This window comes from Sciurus carolinensis, chromosome 11 (assembly GCF_902686445.1).
Source record: "Sciurus carolinensis chromosome 11, mSciCar1.2, whole genome shotgun sequence".
Lineage (NCBI taxonomy): Eukaryota > Metazoa > Chordata > Mammalia > Rodentia > Sciuridae > Sciurus > Sciurus carolinensis.
In genome coordinates, this window is record NC_062223.1 from 49765660 (window position 1) to 49784680 (window position 19021).

The following is a 19021-nucleotide window of genomic DNA, read 5'->3' on the forward strand; positions in this document are numbered from 1 at the left end:
AGTTTGCAATGGCTAATTTAAGCGACAAGATCCTGGCAAACAGATTTATTTAGGGCAAGGGTGCGTCAAGAAGATGCCAGAAAAATACATCAATCTGTGCCTTTCCATGTACTATGGAGTGATGATGAAACAATTGACATTAAAAAAGTCAACTCTTACACTTTAATATAATCTGAAACTCATCCTGACAAGAAGTAGGATTTACTTTGTATCTGTGGAACTCTAAAACGAGGTTTTATGATCTGAATTGAGATCTATAATAAAATTTCCCTTCAAAGGTTTTGAAGAGATTTTCCCATATTGCTATGTTTAATTGATTAGACCAAGTACTTTTTAAAAAATATCTTTTTTAGTTGTCAATAGACAGAATATCTTTATTTTATTTATTTTTCTGTGGTGCTGAGGATTGAACCCAGTGCCTCACACGTGCTAGGCAAGCACTCTACCACTAAGCTACAACCCCAGCCCTAGACCAAGTACTTTTACATATTGTTTAATTTGCTTAAAATGCAGGCTATTTTACATTTGATGGTATCATTCACATCAAATAAAGAAAGCCATTTATACAAAATTGTACTTTTCTGAGTATATAGCATAGAAACTCTGTTGAAAAAACACAAAAGATTCTATTGTCAAAAGCCTGAATAGATCCCTTTTCTTGAAAGCAGTGTTCTAACTGTTGTAAATACCTACTTCATGTAATAGTGCCTATTTGTGTATGGATGAACAGGCAACAAAACACTAAAACATTCCAGTTGCAGTATCTTGCTTCCTTACATTAGTTTCCATTTGCTCAACTTCCTGAAAAACAGCCTCCTTCCCCCAACAGGCCACACCCACTCCCTTTTTCTCTTTATTGATGCTATACTAGGATACTATATTTGCAATATCTTAGGTTAAGAAAGCTTTTGGTACCCTGGCAACCTACTTAGGACTCTCATTTGTTATACAGAAACTAAATTTGCATGATTTAGCTTTCCCTGGGATTTGTCTAGACTCAGACTTCCTGTTCTAATTGTAAAGGTCCCCTCCATTTCTGAGGCAGGAAGTAATAGGAAACAGCAACAGAGGAAGAGGGGTTTTTCCACAGGAAGGACAATTCTTGAATGGGAAGCCAGGTGCGTTAATAACCTGGCAGAGGCAGAAAAGAAAAAGTGACTCTCCCTCATTCATGCTCAGAATCCCTTCCTTTGATCTATCCTCTCTTCTGTAAAGTGAAGGAGCTGAACTCTCTAGGTTTCTTCCTAATAGGATTTATCAATTACACAGGAGCATTTTGGGAATCTTTTCCTTACACAATAGCTCATTCTTGTGTTTATTTTGTTATGTTGGGAACAAATGAATTGTTAGTTAATCTGAAAAATATTTACACCTCTCAGAAGCAGTTTCTAAAATACTTTCTTCCTTATCTATGCCTAACATAATATAAAATTAATTATACAATAAGCTAGAAATGTTGCCCTTTAGACATGAGCACTATATATTTTTATAATGGAAAAAAAATTTCTCAAAAATTTCTGCAATTTTGTAAAGCAACAGAATTTTAGTTGAAAAAGGCCCTAAAAATAATATTTTAAATCCAAATAAAGGTACCTATATTAGGCTATGTCAGAAAAACTGAAGAGTTTTGAAAATGTATATTCTAGTGTGCTTAGTGTGAGGACCTAGATTTAATCCTCAGCACCAGAAAAAAAAAAAAAAAGAAAAAGAAAAAGAAAATGAAGAAGAAAAAAAGTAGGTTTCCAGGATCTTTCCACAAAGATTCTAATTTATTGAGCCCATGAAGTTCAAGGGACTCTGTAATTAAAAGAATATTTTTATTAATTACCATATCTATCTATCTATATATGTATGTGTATATATATATATAAAATCATAAAGTAATTTTCACGTGCAGACAGATCTTATTCAGTGTTCTTGACAGATAAGAAATAGGTCTAGAGAAAGAATGTGCTATTTTCAAGATCAATCTGTCACTTGGTGGCCCAGCTGTGATTAGAAGCAGAACTCCTGACACTTGGTCCTGGGTTTTTCTCTAATGCTGGGTTGTTACTCTTATGGAATCTGGAACATTTCCCCCAAATATGTATGTTTTACTAGAAACGCCAGGTGCATTGCCTGCCATGCCTAATCTTTTCTAAGGGAAGGTATTCTGTTCCCAGGCCTAGCAGAACCCTGGGCCAACCATTACCTCCACTGCACCAGGCATAGTTGACTGAACCAGGGGTGACTCTCTGATCAAGGGTAGTAAGCCCATACAGTGACTACAGCTTCAGGTCTATACATTTTAAACATTCAAATAATGTTTACTATCAAGTTCTCATGTAACTTTTTGGTAAATGCTTAACCAAGAGTGAATATTTCAAATTGATAATGTGAGGCTAATACAAATTTTAAAGATTTCAAGATAAAATATATAAAATAGTATCTTATTTAATATTCAGAATGCTATTTATCTTTTATTCTTACTTAATATTTATTACAACACAATATTTTTTTAAAAAACCAAGCAGTATTATAAAGCTTACAACCAAAACGTAAAAAAAAATAAATAAATAAAAGACAGCTGTCACCTATTGTTAGTTTGCCTTTTGTTACTGTGGACAAATAACTGAGAAAAGCAACTTAAAGGAGGAAAGATTTATTTTGGCTTGTGGTTTCCAAGGTTTCAGTCCATGGTTGGCCAGGTTCATGCTTTGGACCTGAAGTGAGGCAGAACTTTATGATGGAAGGGTATGGCTATGATAAGCTGTTCAAGTTATGGCAGCAGGAAGCAGAGGGAGAGAAAGAGGTTGGGGCCAGGAACAAGACATAGTCCCCAAGTGTATGCCCCCAAGGACTCACTCCCTCCAACTAGATTTCACCTTGTAGTTTCTATCACCTCCCAATGAATGCCAAGAATTAGGAAAGCATGAATTAACCAATCCATTGATGAGCCCTTGTGACCCAGTCAGTTCCCAAGAACCCTGCTTTGGAACACACTCTTCACTCCTACAGATACATTATATGCAGCTGATCCATCTTGTATCGTACCATTGTATTTCTATTCTTATACAACATTTTGATTTTTTAGATTTTGTAATTGCTTCACTCCCCTACCTGCATTTGCTTCATTTTCTATGTGCCTGTCACCAATTCATCCTCAAATTCTCCATTGAAAGGTTTATATGCTATTGCCTGGTATGGTGGCACAAGCCTAGAATCCTAGCAGCTCAGATGGTGGAGGTAGGAGGATCCCAAGTTCAAAGCCATTCTCAGCAACTTAGTGAGGCCCTAAGCAACTTAGCAAGACACTGTCTCAAAATTTAAAAAATAAGAATTTAAAAGGCTGGGGATGTGGCTCAGTTGTTAAGTGCCCCTGGGTTCAATCCCCAGCACACAAAAAGAAAAAAAAGAGTTTATGTGTTATAAATATTGTCATTCCATTGGTAAATGACAAATTTCGTTTTTTTCTTGGTGAGTATCTCCACTAATCCTCTTCCCTGCTCTAATGTGGATGAGTTGCTCTGTAGGCAAGCTGCATGGCTGTTACCTTGGGCTTTCCTTCAAAATTATGAGTATTAATTTAATGTGCCAACTTGGCTGAGCTAAGGGATGCTTAGAAAGCTGGTAAAACTATTTCTCTGTGTGTTGGTTTCTAGTTGAGCATTTGAACTGGTAAACTAAGAAGATCAACCTCATTATTGTGGGTGGGCTCATCCAATCCATCCATCAAGAGTTTGAATAGAACAAAAGGGAAGAAAAAATAGAAACTTGCTCTTTCTGCTTAAGCTGGTACATTCTTCTTCTGCCTTGGACTTTGATGCTCTGGGTTCTCAGGCTTCCCTGGGCCTCAGGTCTTTCAGTTTGAACTGGAAATATACTACCATTTTTTCCTGGGTTTCCAGCTTGCAGACAGCAGATTGTGAGAATTCTCAGTCTCCATAATCACCTATACCAATTTCTTATAACAAGTCCTTGTGTATGGGTATACATTCTAATGTTTCTATTTTCCTGGAGAACTCTAATAAACCAATCACTTTGAAATCATCTTCATCTTGTCTATGCTGGATTCTGTTTCCTTGAATACAATCTAACTCTTTCTCAGAAAACTTCCTAATATCAGTGAAACACATTTTCTAGTAGCTCTTGAGAAGGTATAAATGGAAAGCAAATTTTTTTCTAGAACTTATGTCATAGATATATAGGTAGATAGATTAGATAGATAGATAAATTTGGTGGTGCTGGGGATCAAACCCAGGTCCTTGTGCATACTAGACAAGTGCTTTACCACTAAGCTATACTATAGCCCTAGAACATTTTTATTATACCTTCATTCTTCAATAATTTGATTATATGGGTTGATTTGTGTCTCTCCCCCTCAAAAAAAGGTATGTTGAAAGCAACTTCTGTATCACAAATTGTGAACATATTTGGAAATGGGGCCATTGATGTAACTGATGTAATTAAGATTAAGTCATACAGGAGTAGGTCATACCCTAGTCCAATATAACTGGCATTCTTATAAGATGTCCCAGGGGAATGTCAAGGGACAGTGAAAGCAAATATTGGAATAATGTAGCTCCAGTCAGGGATCATTAAAGGTTGCCAGGAATCTACTAGAAAGCTAGGAAGAGATGAGAAAGGATTCTCCTACAGCTTCAGAGTACGGTGCCTTGATTTTTGACTTCTTACTACGAGAAATTTGAGACAATAAATATCTCTTGTTTTAAGTCAACCAATTTGTCATATTTCGTTACAGCAGTCCTAGAAAGCTAATACAGTTGAATATAGAATTAAAGGTTGGGAATTGTTTTTCCTAAAAATGTAATAGCTGTGTCCTAGCTTCCAGTGCTGCTAATGACAAATACATGCTAATTGGATTCCCATCTAAGTCACATCCTTAGAATGTGACTTTTTATTATCTCTGGAAACTTTCAGGATCTTCTACTTATCCTTGGTATTATGAAATTTCATGATGGTTATGTGTTAAGTAATTATCAAAGACATGAAAAAGAGTACTCAAAAGGAGTAAACAATCTATAATCCCAATTCATGAAAATAGTTCCTGTTCCTAACAAGAGTCAAAAATTCACATAATTTACATGGAGCATGGGGTAAAAAACTTAGAAGGATATTGCCTTAGTAATGGGGTTCAATTAGCCCTCCACTAAAGGCTGAATTTGTTCCATCTAGCAAAGAGTAAAATCAAGTCTCAAAAGGACAAAATTGTTTTCAAGTAAGCAAATTTTATAATGCCTGGCATCCTATTAAAAAAAATTCAGGTATGCAAGAAGCAAGAAATTATAAGCCATAACACAGAGAAAACTCAATCAATAGAAACAATGTTAGAAACAGTATAGATGATAGAATTAGCAGACAAGGACACCAATGTTATCATTATAATTGTATTATGTATGCTCAAGAAGCTATAGGAAAGATTTAGCATGTTAAGACATGGATGATGTAAAACACACACATACACATCAAACTACTAGACAGACATGTCTCTAGTTTCAATGTCTAAGATGAAAAGTGAAGCAGGTGGGATTATGGGAATATCTGATATTGAAAAAGCAAATTAGTGAACATGAAGACATGGGAATTATCCACAAGGAAACAGAGAGAACTCAAAAATACAAAATGAACATAGCAAAAGTGAACTTTTATGACAAGGTCATGTGGTTGAATATACATGTACTTGACTCCACCAAAGGAGAGCAGAATGATTAGGAAGGAAAAATATTTGAAAATAAGGACAATGTCTGCATTTTTCTTGTTCCACACAGTATTTCTAACAAAGCACATGAAAGACATTAGGCATTTAATAAATACTTCTTCAGTATTTGTGGCAGAAGAAATGACAACAATGAATAAGAAATAAACACATGGGTGTTATTGTAAGGTGTTAGAATCCTAAGAGTACTGAGGAGTTGAAACCATATAGAGAAAGGGAAAGTTTAGCAGAAGTGACATGTTTTGAGTAGGAACCTGGAAAAAGAGTTCAGCTGAAATGTGTAGGAAGCCTGGAGAGGAGATGAAAATGGACATTTCATGCAACAACATAAAGAAAGAGTAGAAGCAGGGATAAACATTTGAATATACCATCTTGACTGGAGTGGTGGTTAGCCTTAGAAATGAGGATAGTTGGGGGAATTGGGGTCAGAGTACATAAGACTTAAGAAATACAGAGTAGAGAAACCAAAGTTTCTGGTGGTGACATTCATAATGGATTAGAAGAAAGTGTTGAAGTTGAAAGGAAAGGGCAGGCCAGAAGCAACCAGGTTATTAAAATACCCCTGTTGTGAAGCTTTTAAAAACCTAAATGTGAAAAAATGTGAAAGCATCCAACACAACATCAACACAAACTAAGGGCTTGGATATGTTAGTCAAATCCAAATATGGGGCAAATTAACAATTTTTCTTGGCTCATGAAAATTTCAAGTGGCCCTAAATAGTATTATTTGCTTTGTGATATTCCTTTTACATTTACATAAGATTCTGAATCTGTTTCTTAAGATTGTTACTTTGTGGCACACCAAAGCACTTTCTTCCCTCCCTCACCCAGTTACCGCCCATTTTCTTTGTACTTTCCGCCTTTACTCTCAGATTTGAGGGTAAGATTCAAGCCTTGGATTTTTAAAATTAAAGTAAGGCTGCCACGAACAAAGAATTTACAACGTTATTTACACACTTAACTGTCACCTAATTTTTGCATTCAGGAATTTCAAAGATCTTGGAGATTTGCATTCAGAAATTTCAAAGAACTTGGAGACAGGACCTCTCGTCGCACAGATGGGGAAACTGAGGCCAAGAGGGTAAATGATCCAGGCTCGTGGAACTAGAATCCATACAGTGACTCATCTACAAACAACTCCAAGCGGTGGGAAGGAAGTGAAGCCAGGGCAGGCAGCAGGGGGTGAGGAAAAAGGCTCTTTTCAATCTGAAATGCCGGGGAACTCGAGATGCTAGTGACTCGGCAACTTTCTCAAACCCATCCTAGGAAACCCTCTTCCATACAGTACTTCGCGGAGTAAGCATTCGCCCTTCCTGCTCTCGCGATACCGACCGGTCTTCGCCCTTCCGGCTCCCGCTAGGTCCCGCCCCGCCCACCGCGGCTCCTCTGTCGTCACTTCCTGTCGTTCGGTATTGCTAAGGGAGAAGATGGCGGCGCTGGGCGAACCCGTACGCCTGGAGAGGGGTGAGTGCGGCCGATTCCCGGACCGGGGCGGGTGGAGCGGGTGAGAAAGTGCGGTGTCACCGGAGAGCAGGAGAGGCTACCCATGTTCAGACCCGGAACCTGCCTGCCCCTCGCTTGCCGACCGGCGACGTCGCTGTCATCCGCACGGGGGAGGGCGCTTACGATCTTTTGACTTTTAGCCAGACCCCTTTCTGTGTTCACGCGCACTGTCCCGGGGCATAGCACAGTTAATTACAATCTGCTCACGTTTGCAGACATACGCTGCACACCCGCCTTCTGGGTGGGCACAGGAGAGGCGGCGTTCAGGGAGATGTAAACCCGAACAACGTATGTCACACACCCAGTTCCGACGGTCTACACTCATTGTACTTACACTTGGACAAACAGTGGGCTCGCCTTCACCCACATATCAATACCCGGACACGCGGCACATTTCCACAAGAACTCCCCCGGCCTTATTTCAACACAGACTTCTTCGTTACTTTCACCACAACCATCCTTGCATTCGGAATGAGGATATTTCCCAGCTTTGGTACCCTACCCAGGCACGAAGAGGGTGCTTTAAAAAGCAATCCTACTGACATGATCTTGGAAAGCTGGTTATGTAACTTAGGTGAAGTTGTGGTACATTGTAAAACACTTGGCAGGTGCAATAGTATTTCTTTCTTTTCTTTCTTTTCTTTTTTTTTTTTTTTAAACAAACCCTACAATTGCAAACTGTGATTGGTTGATTGCTTCTTAAAGCAGACTGTTCAGGAAGATAAAACCTATTTTGCTGTGTTGTTAGAGACCAAGAAGTCAGTGAAGATACAGATATTAAGATTTTCAATGCTCCTTTGTGTTTCCTAAATCCTTTATTTCATACAATTCAAACATGCTTTTGATACACAAGCATCAAAGTTATTCTTCTGGTTTTTGTTCTGTTTTGTTGCATTTCTGGGGTTTGAACCCAGATGTGCTTTACCAGTGAGCTACATCCCCAGCCCTTTTGTTTTCTATTTTGAGATAAGATCTCAGCTCAGGCTGGCCTTGAAATTGAGATCCTCCTGCCTCAGCCTCCCAAGTAGTTGGACTATAGGTGTGTATCACTTGCCTGGCTTAAAAATTATATTAGTCAAGAAGTACCACAAAAACATTTTAGCGCTGTTGATAAACAGCACAAAATGGAGATTGAAGTTATTTTGCACATATTAACATTTGCACTTATAGTCTTCATATTCTCTAGGAAGAAAATGCATTTTTAGAATTATTGTATTTAGAAAAGACTTTTTCTCATCCCTTCCCACAAACAAATGTGCACATATGATTCTTAGTTTGTTCCTTATGGTGTTCCTCATTTGGAATCCTTTTTTATAAATGAGGTGGTTTCTCTACAACCCACCAGGTCATCTATTGAAGCATAATTTTATGACAGGAGTAACCACTCTGAGTAGACTTACTAAGATAGACTTAAGATGAAGGTGACATCTTCCTCCTGAGCGCAGTGGTGATATGCTTTGCAGATAGGAACAAATTTGTTGGTGTTAGCAGGAGTAAGTGTTTTTCTTTGAAAGCTAATTGTAGGATCCTAACATGTTGGCAGAATTGTATTTTTAAATGCAGTACACAATGTGGAATTTCATCCTCTGTCAGTCAGTTTTGGTAGTTGTCTTTACTTTTTTTTTTTTTTTTTTCGTTCTTTTTTAATTCTTCAGTAGAATCCTCAGCACCTTAGTAGGGATGAATTATAAGTGGTTCTATTTAGCAGCATAGGAAAGTTAGATTATTTCAGGACTCTGTTAACAAATACTCCCAATAATCCTACAGTACAATATCAGTGTATGTGATCAAGATCCTGAGTGCCAGCTGAGCAAAGTGGTATATGCCTGTAATCTCAGCTACTATAGAGGCTGAGGCAGAAGGATCCCAAGTTCAAAGCCAGCTTTGGCAACTTAGTGAGACCCTTCCTCAAAATATAACAAAAAAGGCTTGAGGATGTAGTTTATTGATAGAGTGCTTGCCTAGCATATTTAAGACTCTATGTTCAATTCCTAGTAGTAGGAGGGGAAAAAAAAAAGGAAGTGCCTTCTAAATCATCAAAACTTAATTCACCTAGGTATAAAAACTGGAAGAAAAAGTCAAACAGACATTTTCATTAATTCTTGTAACATGACTGCATCTTGTAAAGTTTCTTAATTCATAAAACACATCCTCACACTTTTCTATGACAGTTGCCTCACATACTTAATATATTTGTATAAGTGTATGCAACCCCTTAATATTTCTTAAGATTGATGCCAGTGTAACATAATAATTATGTTTGCTAGGCCTTTTTAAAGATATTTTTTGGATTGGTTATCAAATGCCTTTTATGAAGAAGGTATATTATTTGCGTTATGCCGTGAAAAGACGCTGAGACACAAGAGGTTAAGTAACTTCTGCAAGATCTCACGACTAGTATGGAGACCGGATTTACAGAACTAGTTTTTTTTTTAAACCTATGTATTTGATTGAAGTTGTCTGAATTAAAACACTATATAAACAATCCTAAGTTGAAAACAAATCAGTTAATTTTATTCACTTTACTGTTAATTTAAATGTGTCCCAGTCACTATCTGCATCTGTTATTGAACAATTCATATTTATGTATGTATCATGTTTGTCTTTAGGAAATGAACAGTGATTTCACTGGCACATGGTCTCTTATACCATTTAGTACTTTGGTTACTAATAAGATAATTAAGTACATTTTTTTGACTAAATAGTTCCCAATAGTACCTGCTAGCTTTTCTGAAGCAGTGCAGTGCTAAAATGTCTGTCACATCTGACCTCCAGTCCTTTCTTGTGACATTTAGTAGTTTATATTCAGTTTGCCTCTCTCAGTCATTTTTTTAACTTTATACTTCTGCAACATCAGAAATTTTACATCTATAGAATTTAATGTGCTCAGATTTTACACTGTTGTTCTGTATGTGCACACAAATAATCTCCCCTCTCTCATCCATACACACACATACAAAAACACTGACACCTTTTTTCCTTGTATCTTCTACATACTATTAGTCCTTAGGGAATTAATCCTAATTACTACAATGTTACATAGGTATTTAGAGAATCTTTAGAGAAAGTTATCTATCATTATGTGTTTGTTTAACTCTAGATATTTGTAGAGCAATTGAATTGTTGGAAAAACTACAAAGGAGTGGAGAGGTACCACCACAGAAACTTCAGGCTTTACAAAGAGTCCTTCAGAGTGAGTTCTGCAATGCTGTAAGAGAGGTGAGTAAATATGATTAAAACATACTGAAAAGTTTAGTTAGTAGTTAAGATAATAATAATACTCTGAAATTTAGATTTAGAATATCTTAAGAAATAAGCATTAGAAAAACATTTGAGCCTGTTCTTTAATTTTTGGAATTTCTAATAGAAAAATATTTTACAAGGACACATAACTTTGTGTGAAGTTTTAACACATTTAACTTCCCAGAGAACTCAAACTTGGTATAGTCCAAGATTTGACAACTTTTATGTTTTACAGGTATATGAACATGTCTATGAGACTGTGGATATTAGTAGCAGTCCTGAAGTGAGAGCTAATGCAACTGCAAAGGTAAATTTTTTTCATTTACCAAAAGTAAGAATTCTTCATAAATTAGAGGCTTAAAATATACAATTATTAGATTCGTAATAAGCTTGTTTTAGAAGCTAACGTATAATCTTTCAAATTATACTAAGCTTCTCAAGTACTAAGACTTTTTTATTACTTTATATAGTTTAGATAAGGCATTGAAAATGCTCTCACATACAATAATAATATACATATGCAGTACATAATTGTGTTATAAACATCATAGATGCATGTAAAATAGCACCAATTTTATATTGAACATGAATTTCTCATTGGTGAGGAAGCGTCAAATTAGATTATTTGTCTGAAACTACCACACAAGTAGTAAATGGTAGAATGGGGTTATTCTTTGTGTTGTCCTTTACCCTAGCTCTTCAAATATGGTATAATGTCAGTAGTAGAGTACCTCTGCAGGACTGAAGATGGAGTTTGTGTTCTTTTCTGTACCAGACTTTTCCTCAAATAATTCACACATTAATTATATATCTTGTGGTTAGATATGTTAATATGAATAGTAGATGGTATAGTAGAATTAATCATTGCAGATAATTTTTTATTGAGTTCCTGGTTCCCAGAAGGACAGATACAAATACTTAAACTTGTGGGTATGGTTTATCAGAATGAAAAAGAGAAATTTAGTTTTCATCCTTGAGTTGTATAACCTTCGCAATTTACTGAGTTTGTGAGCCTTTGTTCTATTAGGTAAGAAATGAGAACTTTTTTGGAGCTTCAAACAAGTCTTAATTTTCTTCTTCCCCCTTCTAATTTTGTTCATGTACTCTGATCCATCATGAATAATGGTACCAAATTAATTACTTTAAAAACATAATGAAACAGGAAAATTCAATTTTGTTAGAATTTAAAGAGGATATGGCTGTATTAAATCTTCTATGGGGTTTTTTACTTGTAACTAGATAGTTAACTATAACAACAAAAAAATACTCATATTGGCTAAAAATGCCCCTGTTTTTCTTAATATAGAGAGTTCTTGATGTATTATTTATTTTGTACATGGTACAAAGAGTATAGCAGCCAAAATGACTACATATAAGGACAACTCTGTGTGGGTTGTTATAGGTAGCATGTATTTTACACAAATGCCAGGCTATATGGCCCTGAAACTCCAGACTGTTGGTGTACTAGGGTAGAATATTCATCTTTAATACACAGAATGTTTATGTACCCAGCAAGCCTGCTTGCCAAGCCCTGCACACATGGAACTATACAAAAGTTCTGGGCATTGGATGGGAGTATGCTAAAAAATTTTGTTTCATACGTAGTCATGGAATATATATTCTTTTCAGTTATCATTTTTAAACACCTTCTGCTTAACTTCTCAGAATAATCAATGAATTTGTGAATACTCAGATATCAAAAATGTGCCTCACAATGCAGAATGAATTCTTTAAAAATCATGTTATGTGCATATATAAATATACCAGAGGGGATTTCACCTTTATGTAAAGTAAAAAGAACCAGTCAAATATAAATGAATAGACCAGCAAAAGAATCAAGTATATTGGGGAAGGAGAGGGAGAACAGGAAGGAAAAAGGGGGAGATTATGAACTAAAATCGAATTTCATGTATGTATAAGTTTGTCAGGATGAACCCAGCTACTATTTATAACTATAAAACTGATTAAATTTGTGTGCGTGTGTGTGTGTGTACACACCTGCCTCAAAAGTAGTTCAGTAGGCCAGGGATATAGGTCAGTGGTAGAATGCACATGCTTGTTAATATGCATGAGTCCCTGGGTTCAATCCCCAGCACTGCCAAAAAACAAAACAAAAAAGATAGTTTTTAAAGAGATGAAAGAACTGAAGTAAACAAAGGTCCTATTTTTTTTAAATATGTGGAATTTTCTTTCAGGCTACTGTCGCTGCATTTGCTGCCAGTGAAGGACATTCTCATCCTCGAGTTGTTGAGCTACCCAAAACAGAAGAGGGTCTTGGGTTCAATATTATGGGAGGCAAAGAACAAAACTCTCCAATCTACATATCTCGAATAATTCCAGGTGGAATAGCTGATAGGCATGGGGGCCTCAAACGAGGAGATCAACTCCTTTCTGTTAATGGAGTGGTAAGGATGAATTTTATTCCTATTTGTAGTAATGTATTGTGACCACTTGGGGGTGCATTTGGGTTTAAAAAGGAAGATGCCAGGGCAGGGGATTAGTTTAGGAATCCCCTAAGGGAATCCTAGGCAGTACTATTTAGGACAGTGGTTGTTTTTTGTTTTTTTCTTTTTAAATGCAGTTCTGGGGATTGAACCCAAGCCTTTGTGCATACTAGTCAAGTGCTCTACCACCAAGCTCTGTCTCCAGCCCAGTGATCTTTTTAATGCACTCTAAATATGGTTTGCATCTCTTCAGTGTAAATTAGCAGTGCTTTGTGTGATTTTTATGACCTAATTAAACTCTTCAGTAGTTAAAGCAGTAAACAAAATTAGAAATCTACCCTCATTTTACTTTTATAGAATGGTGATTGGTTTACTTCTGATATAGTGTGATAATAAGGCACGTATATTGAAATGCTAATTATTTGAAACTTAAAAAACAGTTGCTAGACTGTAAACAGAATGTGGTATTGCACCAGATTTCACATAGATTACAAGGATAAGGAAGATTAGTAATCGAAAGGATACAGTATCTCTATGGCCATATCACCCCGAATGTGCCCAATCTTGACTGAAATGGTGCAATATGAAGTCTCTTTTTACATAATTTTTAACCTTTTTACATTCGTAGTTAATTTCAAAACCTAAATATTAATTATGTGTGTACTTTTTTTTTCTAGAGCGTTGAAGGAGAACATCATGAAAAAGCTGTAGAACTGCTGAAAGCAGCCCAAGGAAAAGTTAAATTAGTAGTACGGTATACACCCAAAGTCTTAGAAGAAATGGAGTCACGTTTTGAAAAAATGAGATCTGCAAAACGCAGACAACAGACCTAATACATTTAAAACTATATTTCATTTTGCTTTTTAGCTAGAGAAGTTTTACTTGTGACCTACTGATGGCCACAATGCCAATGATTGTAAAAAAACATGCAAACTTCCCGTGAAATCCTCCTTGCCATTTTATAAATGCCTATTTTAACATCATTTATGGTTCTAGAGATGCATACACTTTTTTCTGACAAGAAAAAGTAAAAGGTGTTGAGGGCAATTCTGTCCTGCTGTTTTTACAGACCTTTTTCAAATGCAGATTTTGTCATAAAGTTGTTCTAGATTTTTAAAAATGCTTTTTTAATATTAAAATGTACTTTTACATTCTTAATCTTTTTTTAGGAAGAATGGTTTCTTCATTTGGCTACTTATTTAAAATTAACAGTTCTCCAACTCTTTTTTTGCTTACTATATTTTTTTTAATCTCTGAAATTCCTTTACAGATTTCCAAGAAATTAAACATGGCAGTCTCACATACAGAAGTTCATTACACCATCATTGTTAACATCATTGCTGCATTTTGTACTTTGAATATACACATAATATATATAATCAGTGATAAATAATAACAGCATATTGGAAGTTTTTTACTTTTATTTGAACATGTATAATGGGTATTCATTTATACTGACTTATAAAAGTGAGTTTTTAAACACTGAAACAATCATTGCTAAAATATGTATTTCATAATATTTGAGCAGTGAGGCAAGAGGATGTGATTTGACTATTAGCATTAATGATTATATTCCTTTCTATTTGTATTCAACAGTATATCAAAAAGTATAAATGCAAAACAGGTTCAGATTTCATCTTACAAATTTTTTAAGGCTATTCATTTTTATTTAAATACATTGCTCATGGTTTGGTCTTTCCATGCCTAGAGATGAGCCAGTTAGTTTGTGGTGGGAAATAGAAGAAACAAACAAGAAAAAGTAATACCTTTAACTTCACTAGTCTTGAGTTATACATCTTACTAGGTCAGTTTAAAGAATCAATGTTAAATAAGAAAAAGAGGATATGGTTAAGATCCATAAAAACTGTGAGGTGATTTGATAAGAATCTGTAGATTGTCAAAATGAGTAGGAACTCATTCATATTAAAATGGTTGGATTTAGAGATGCAATCTTTGTTTACTATTCAAATATAGTGGGAATTTTGAAAGTTACTTTATGTCATTTGTCCACTGGATGTCACTATTTTACTAAATGGCAGCTATTAGTATATGACTGTGACTGAGGTCTGCATAAAAGCTGAAATTTAAGAGTTCATTTTCAGTCACAACTCATAGGAACATTTGTACTTTTTTAAAAATTGTGAATGACATGCTATAAAGAAAAAAGAATTTGGCATAATTATCCATCCTGTATAAAAAAAAGTGGGCATTGTAATATTCCTTCAAGGAAGAATAGAAATTTGTATACCTTTCTCTGCATGTTTGTGAGCACTGTGAGTCTTAAAAGACTATTCCAGTTTTCAGTGATTTTTTTCAGAATATAAGTCAATCAGCATTATTATTTATCATTTAGGTATTGAACACTGGATTGCATGGTTGAATGTGTGTTTAGTCCACTACAAAACATGCTTGTTATTGATAGGATCATGTTGTTAAATTGTATATTTTCAAAATTAATTGATGTGTTTTTAAAATGTTGGGACCAAAGTAGTATAGAATTATGGACTTAATTTAATTGTAAAATTATTAGAGGTATTTGTTGTAGAGCTTTATATATTAAAGAGAAGTATTGGTGCATATAAAAGCAGTAATATTATTGTTATGCTTGTATTCTTGCATTACAGGGTAAATAAACCCTGAAGAAATCTTATTTTAATATAGCTACAGCTACAGTAGCTTTTAGGATATATCAGCATTTCCTTATAAATTATAGCTTCCTGGTTCAGTGTCTCAGCTGTTTTAGAACTTTCAGCCAAGTTAAGTCTTTTTTGGTGTTGAAACTCAGTAAAATTAAATAAGCTGGGATTTTTTTTTTTTTCTTTTGCAGTAATCCACAATCTGTTCTTTGTGTGAGTTGGCACCTATTTATAATTCTTAAAATAAAGATAGCTTAAGGAGCCAAATACAAGTAGTTTTGCTTGGTACTGTTGAGCATGAGTAGCAGTAGTTTGTTTTCATTATTGCAGTTTTCATAGTATCTCTCAGAATTTTAAATCTTGACCATAGAATGGTTCATTCAGTAGCAAAGATGTACAAAGGAGATCTAGTATGATGAGGAAATTAAGGGAATTTTCATCGTATAAATGGATGGTTTGTTAATAAAGCTAGGCACATAGTAAGTATAATTGGTGCTTGATTTGTAAATTACAAATGTTAACCACCCCCTTGCATTTTTCCTTTAACATTCTTATTACTTCTAAATGAGTTGACTCAGTGTTTCTCAGTCTTAGCTGTGTATTAAAATGCCCTTCAGAGCTCAAAAAATATTGATAACGTGGATACCCTCCCATAACAATTAAATCAGGATCACTCATTTTTAAAAAAACATACCAGGTGGTTCTAATGAACGTCCAGGGTTAAGAACCACTAGTTCTGTTTGCAAGTATCAGAATAGAATACTCCAATTTGTAGCTACTTAATGATTGATTTTATTTCTAGTAATTTCTTTAGGAATAAAAGGTACTTGTCGTTTCTTAATTGAAAAGTAGTAATAGTCTGCCTTTTTTTCTTTTTAAAAAAATCTAGTAGTTTAAATGTAAACTTTAATGTTTCATCTTTCTGCTCCCTTTGCCTTTCAAACGTACAAAAATAGTGTTTATTCTTTGGAAAAGCATGCTTAAAAATTACAGATGAGAAATATTGATAATTACATGCTGTCTTAATAAGGTCACTTTATCCTTTACTGTAATGCTAGATTATAGTGGCCTCCGTCTTTAAAAGTTGGATGATTCAGATGCATTGGGGAGGGGTTTCCCTTTGTCATTTTTTCCTCCTAAAGTTTTTAGGTTTTTTTTAATATTCTTATTTTCATGCTCAAGTACTTAAGTAGTTTGGCTCAAGTACTTTGTTTACAATTAAAATTAAAATGGATATTATAGCATTTAGTAGAAGAAATAGTATGGCTTATCTGGAAAGAATATCAGCATGACTTGGTATAGACTTAAAAGAATACATGTTGTGAGTATTTTATAATGTGGAATGATCATTGAAATATCAAGGCCTCTAGTAATTGTATTTCCTGAATAAATGTATGTTTAAGAATTTTCTAACTTACAGTTTGTTGTTTACTCTGCCAGCAGTCTGGTTTTATAGTTTTTATTGTCCAAAGTTCACTAATGTTTCTTTAAAGATTGTTTTAGTAATAGTTGCATAATGGATAAAAACAATTTACTTGCTTTCTCATTGCTTTTCAGGAACTTTAAAACTAATTTGTATCTGGACATGATTTTTAAAAATACTGGCAAATGATATGCTTCTACTTTTTTAGTTTGAGATAATATTTCTCCAAAATGGATGTCAAATAACACTTTTTCAACAGATGACTTCATTTATCAATTTAATTCTGATTCTTAACTTATTTAAAATAAATTTGTATGTTATGTCCTTGTTCATTGGAGTTGAAAAAAATTGATGCAATTAGAAATAGATGTGTTTCTGAAAAGTGTTACAAAATAATTTTGCATAAGTTAAAAATATAATTAATGGTGATTGCCTAAATGAAACTCTTAAGTTTCTGTATTTTGCTTTGTATTTCATAAAATGTAACCAAAGGACAATTTCTGTTACTGCAAGAGAGGCAGTGTGGTGTGTGATAGACAGCATGGACTGTGGTCACTAAGTTCTGTGATTTGAATACCAGTTCCAACATTACTGTGAATGTTAGATAAGTTACTGATTTCTCCATTCCTTAGTTCTCTCATCTGTCATCTATTATAAGTATTATGCCATTATCTGTAAAACCCTTAGAAAGGTGCCTGGCATAGTACGTTCTATTTCTTTGCTTTTATATTCCTTCAACGTGAAATAGCTTTAGGACCTTATCAGCAAAAAGGAAATAATCATACTCCAGTAACCATGTTCTTATTTTGAAGCCTATAAAATATAACCTTTAAATTATGCTTAAAAATTTTAGGAAGAATAAGATTCATAAAGAAATTGTACATTTCTGTCCAAAGAAGCTCATGGAATTCTAACATTAGTGTGGTTTTGAGGAATGAAGTGTTCGGACCACATTTAGAATGAAAATCATTGGAAGATAAGTGCAAGTAAGGGATTTGTTAGAAAAGCAGTTTGTAAGAAGATGACCTAGCTAGAGAGAGTGAATTGCTGGTGTCATGTGATATAAGGCATAATTTACCATCGTGAATTTTTTTTTTTCTAGCATGTGGTATTCGACTCATTGCCTCATGTATATGCTAAGCAAGTGCCCTACCACTGAGCTACTTCCTCAGCCCCATCATGAACTTTTAAAAAGCATGGATGGATACGGGTGATGCTGAAGGTGTAGTTCAGTGGCATATTATTTGCCTAGCATGAATAAGGCTAGGTGTGGATTCCATCCTCAGCACTGCAAAAAAAAAAAAAAAAAAAAAAAAAAAAGACACAAAAATGCATGATAATGTACCAGGCAACCAGAATATAACAAAAAAAAATTGTTAGGCCTTAGTTTCTTCGAAATTTCAGTAAGCCAGACAGTTCCCTAAATCTTTGAATTCTTTTGTCAGTTTCAGTATTTTTGATTATTCTGATTTTAATGTAAGGAAGTGACTGAGGTTTTTGAACAGTTATTTCTTCAGTGGCAAATAACCTTCTCTTGATGAAATCTTTAAGGTTTATATACAAAGCAAAAGGTAAAATTCATACAGAACCCATTTGTCAGTTTTATTCCTTGGATTTTACATTTTATGAAAGGGACAAACCTGGAGCAACAGCACATGCCTATAGTACCAGCTACTTGGAGACTAAGGCAGACGCTTGAGCCCAGGAGTTTTGAGACCAGCCTGGACAACATAGCAGGACACATCTCAAAAAACAAAGAGTTCCTGGCATGGTGGCGCTAGGACCCTAATCAACTCAGTGAGACCCTGTCTCTAAATAAATTGCAAAGTAGGGCTGGGATGTGGCTCAGTTGTTGAGTTCAATTCCCAGTACCAATAATAATAATAATAATAATAATAATAATTAAATTCTCAAAATGGGCATTGGAAGCATGTAAGTTTTCTGTATGTGGTAGTTTTTTTTTTTTTAAAACGTAATTCATCAGAGGGCAACAAAAACCTAAAACCAATTGAAAAGTTTTATTTCTGGTATTTTTAAAAATTTAGTTATGCATGAC

The 19021-nt window shown here is 34.9% G+C and overlaps 1 protein-coding gene across 1 annotated transcript; it reads left to right on the forward strand.

The window, feature by feature from the left end:
- The first annotated feature begins 7117 nt into the window (after window positions 1-7117).
- Window positions 7118-17295, forward strand: Lin7c (lin-7 homolog C, crumbs cell polarity complex component). The gene is made up of 5 exons (XM_047519139.1): window positions 7118-7180; window positions 10320-10438; window positions 10698-10769; window positions 12658-12867; window positions 13584-17295. The coding sequence occupies exons 1-5, from the start codon at window positions 7144-7146 to the stop codon at window positions 13737-13739; spliced, it is 594 nt and encodes a 197-aa protein (XP_047375095.1). The 5' UTR covers window positions 7118-7143; the 3' UTR covers window positions 13740-17295.
- Window positions 17296-19021: the final 1726 nt, after the last annotated feature.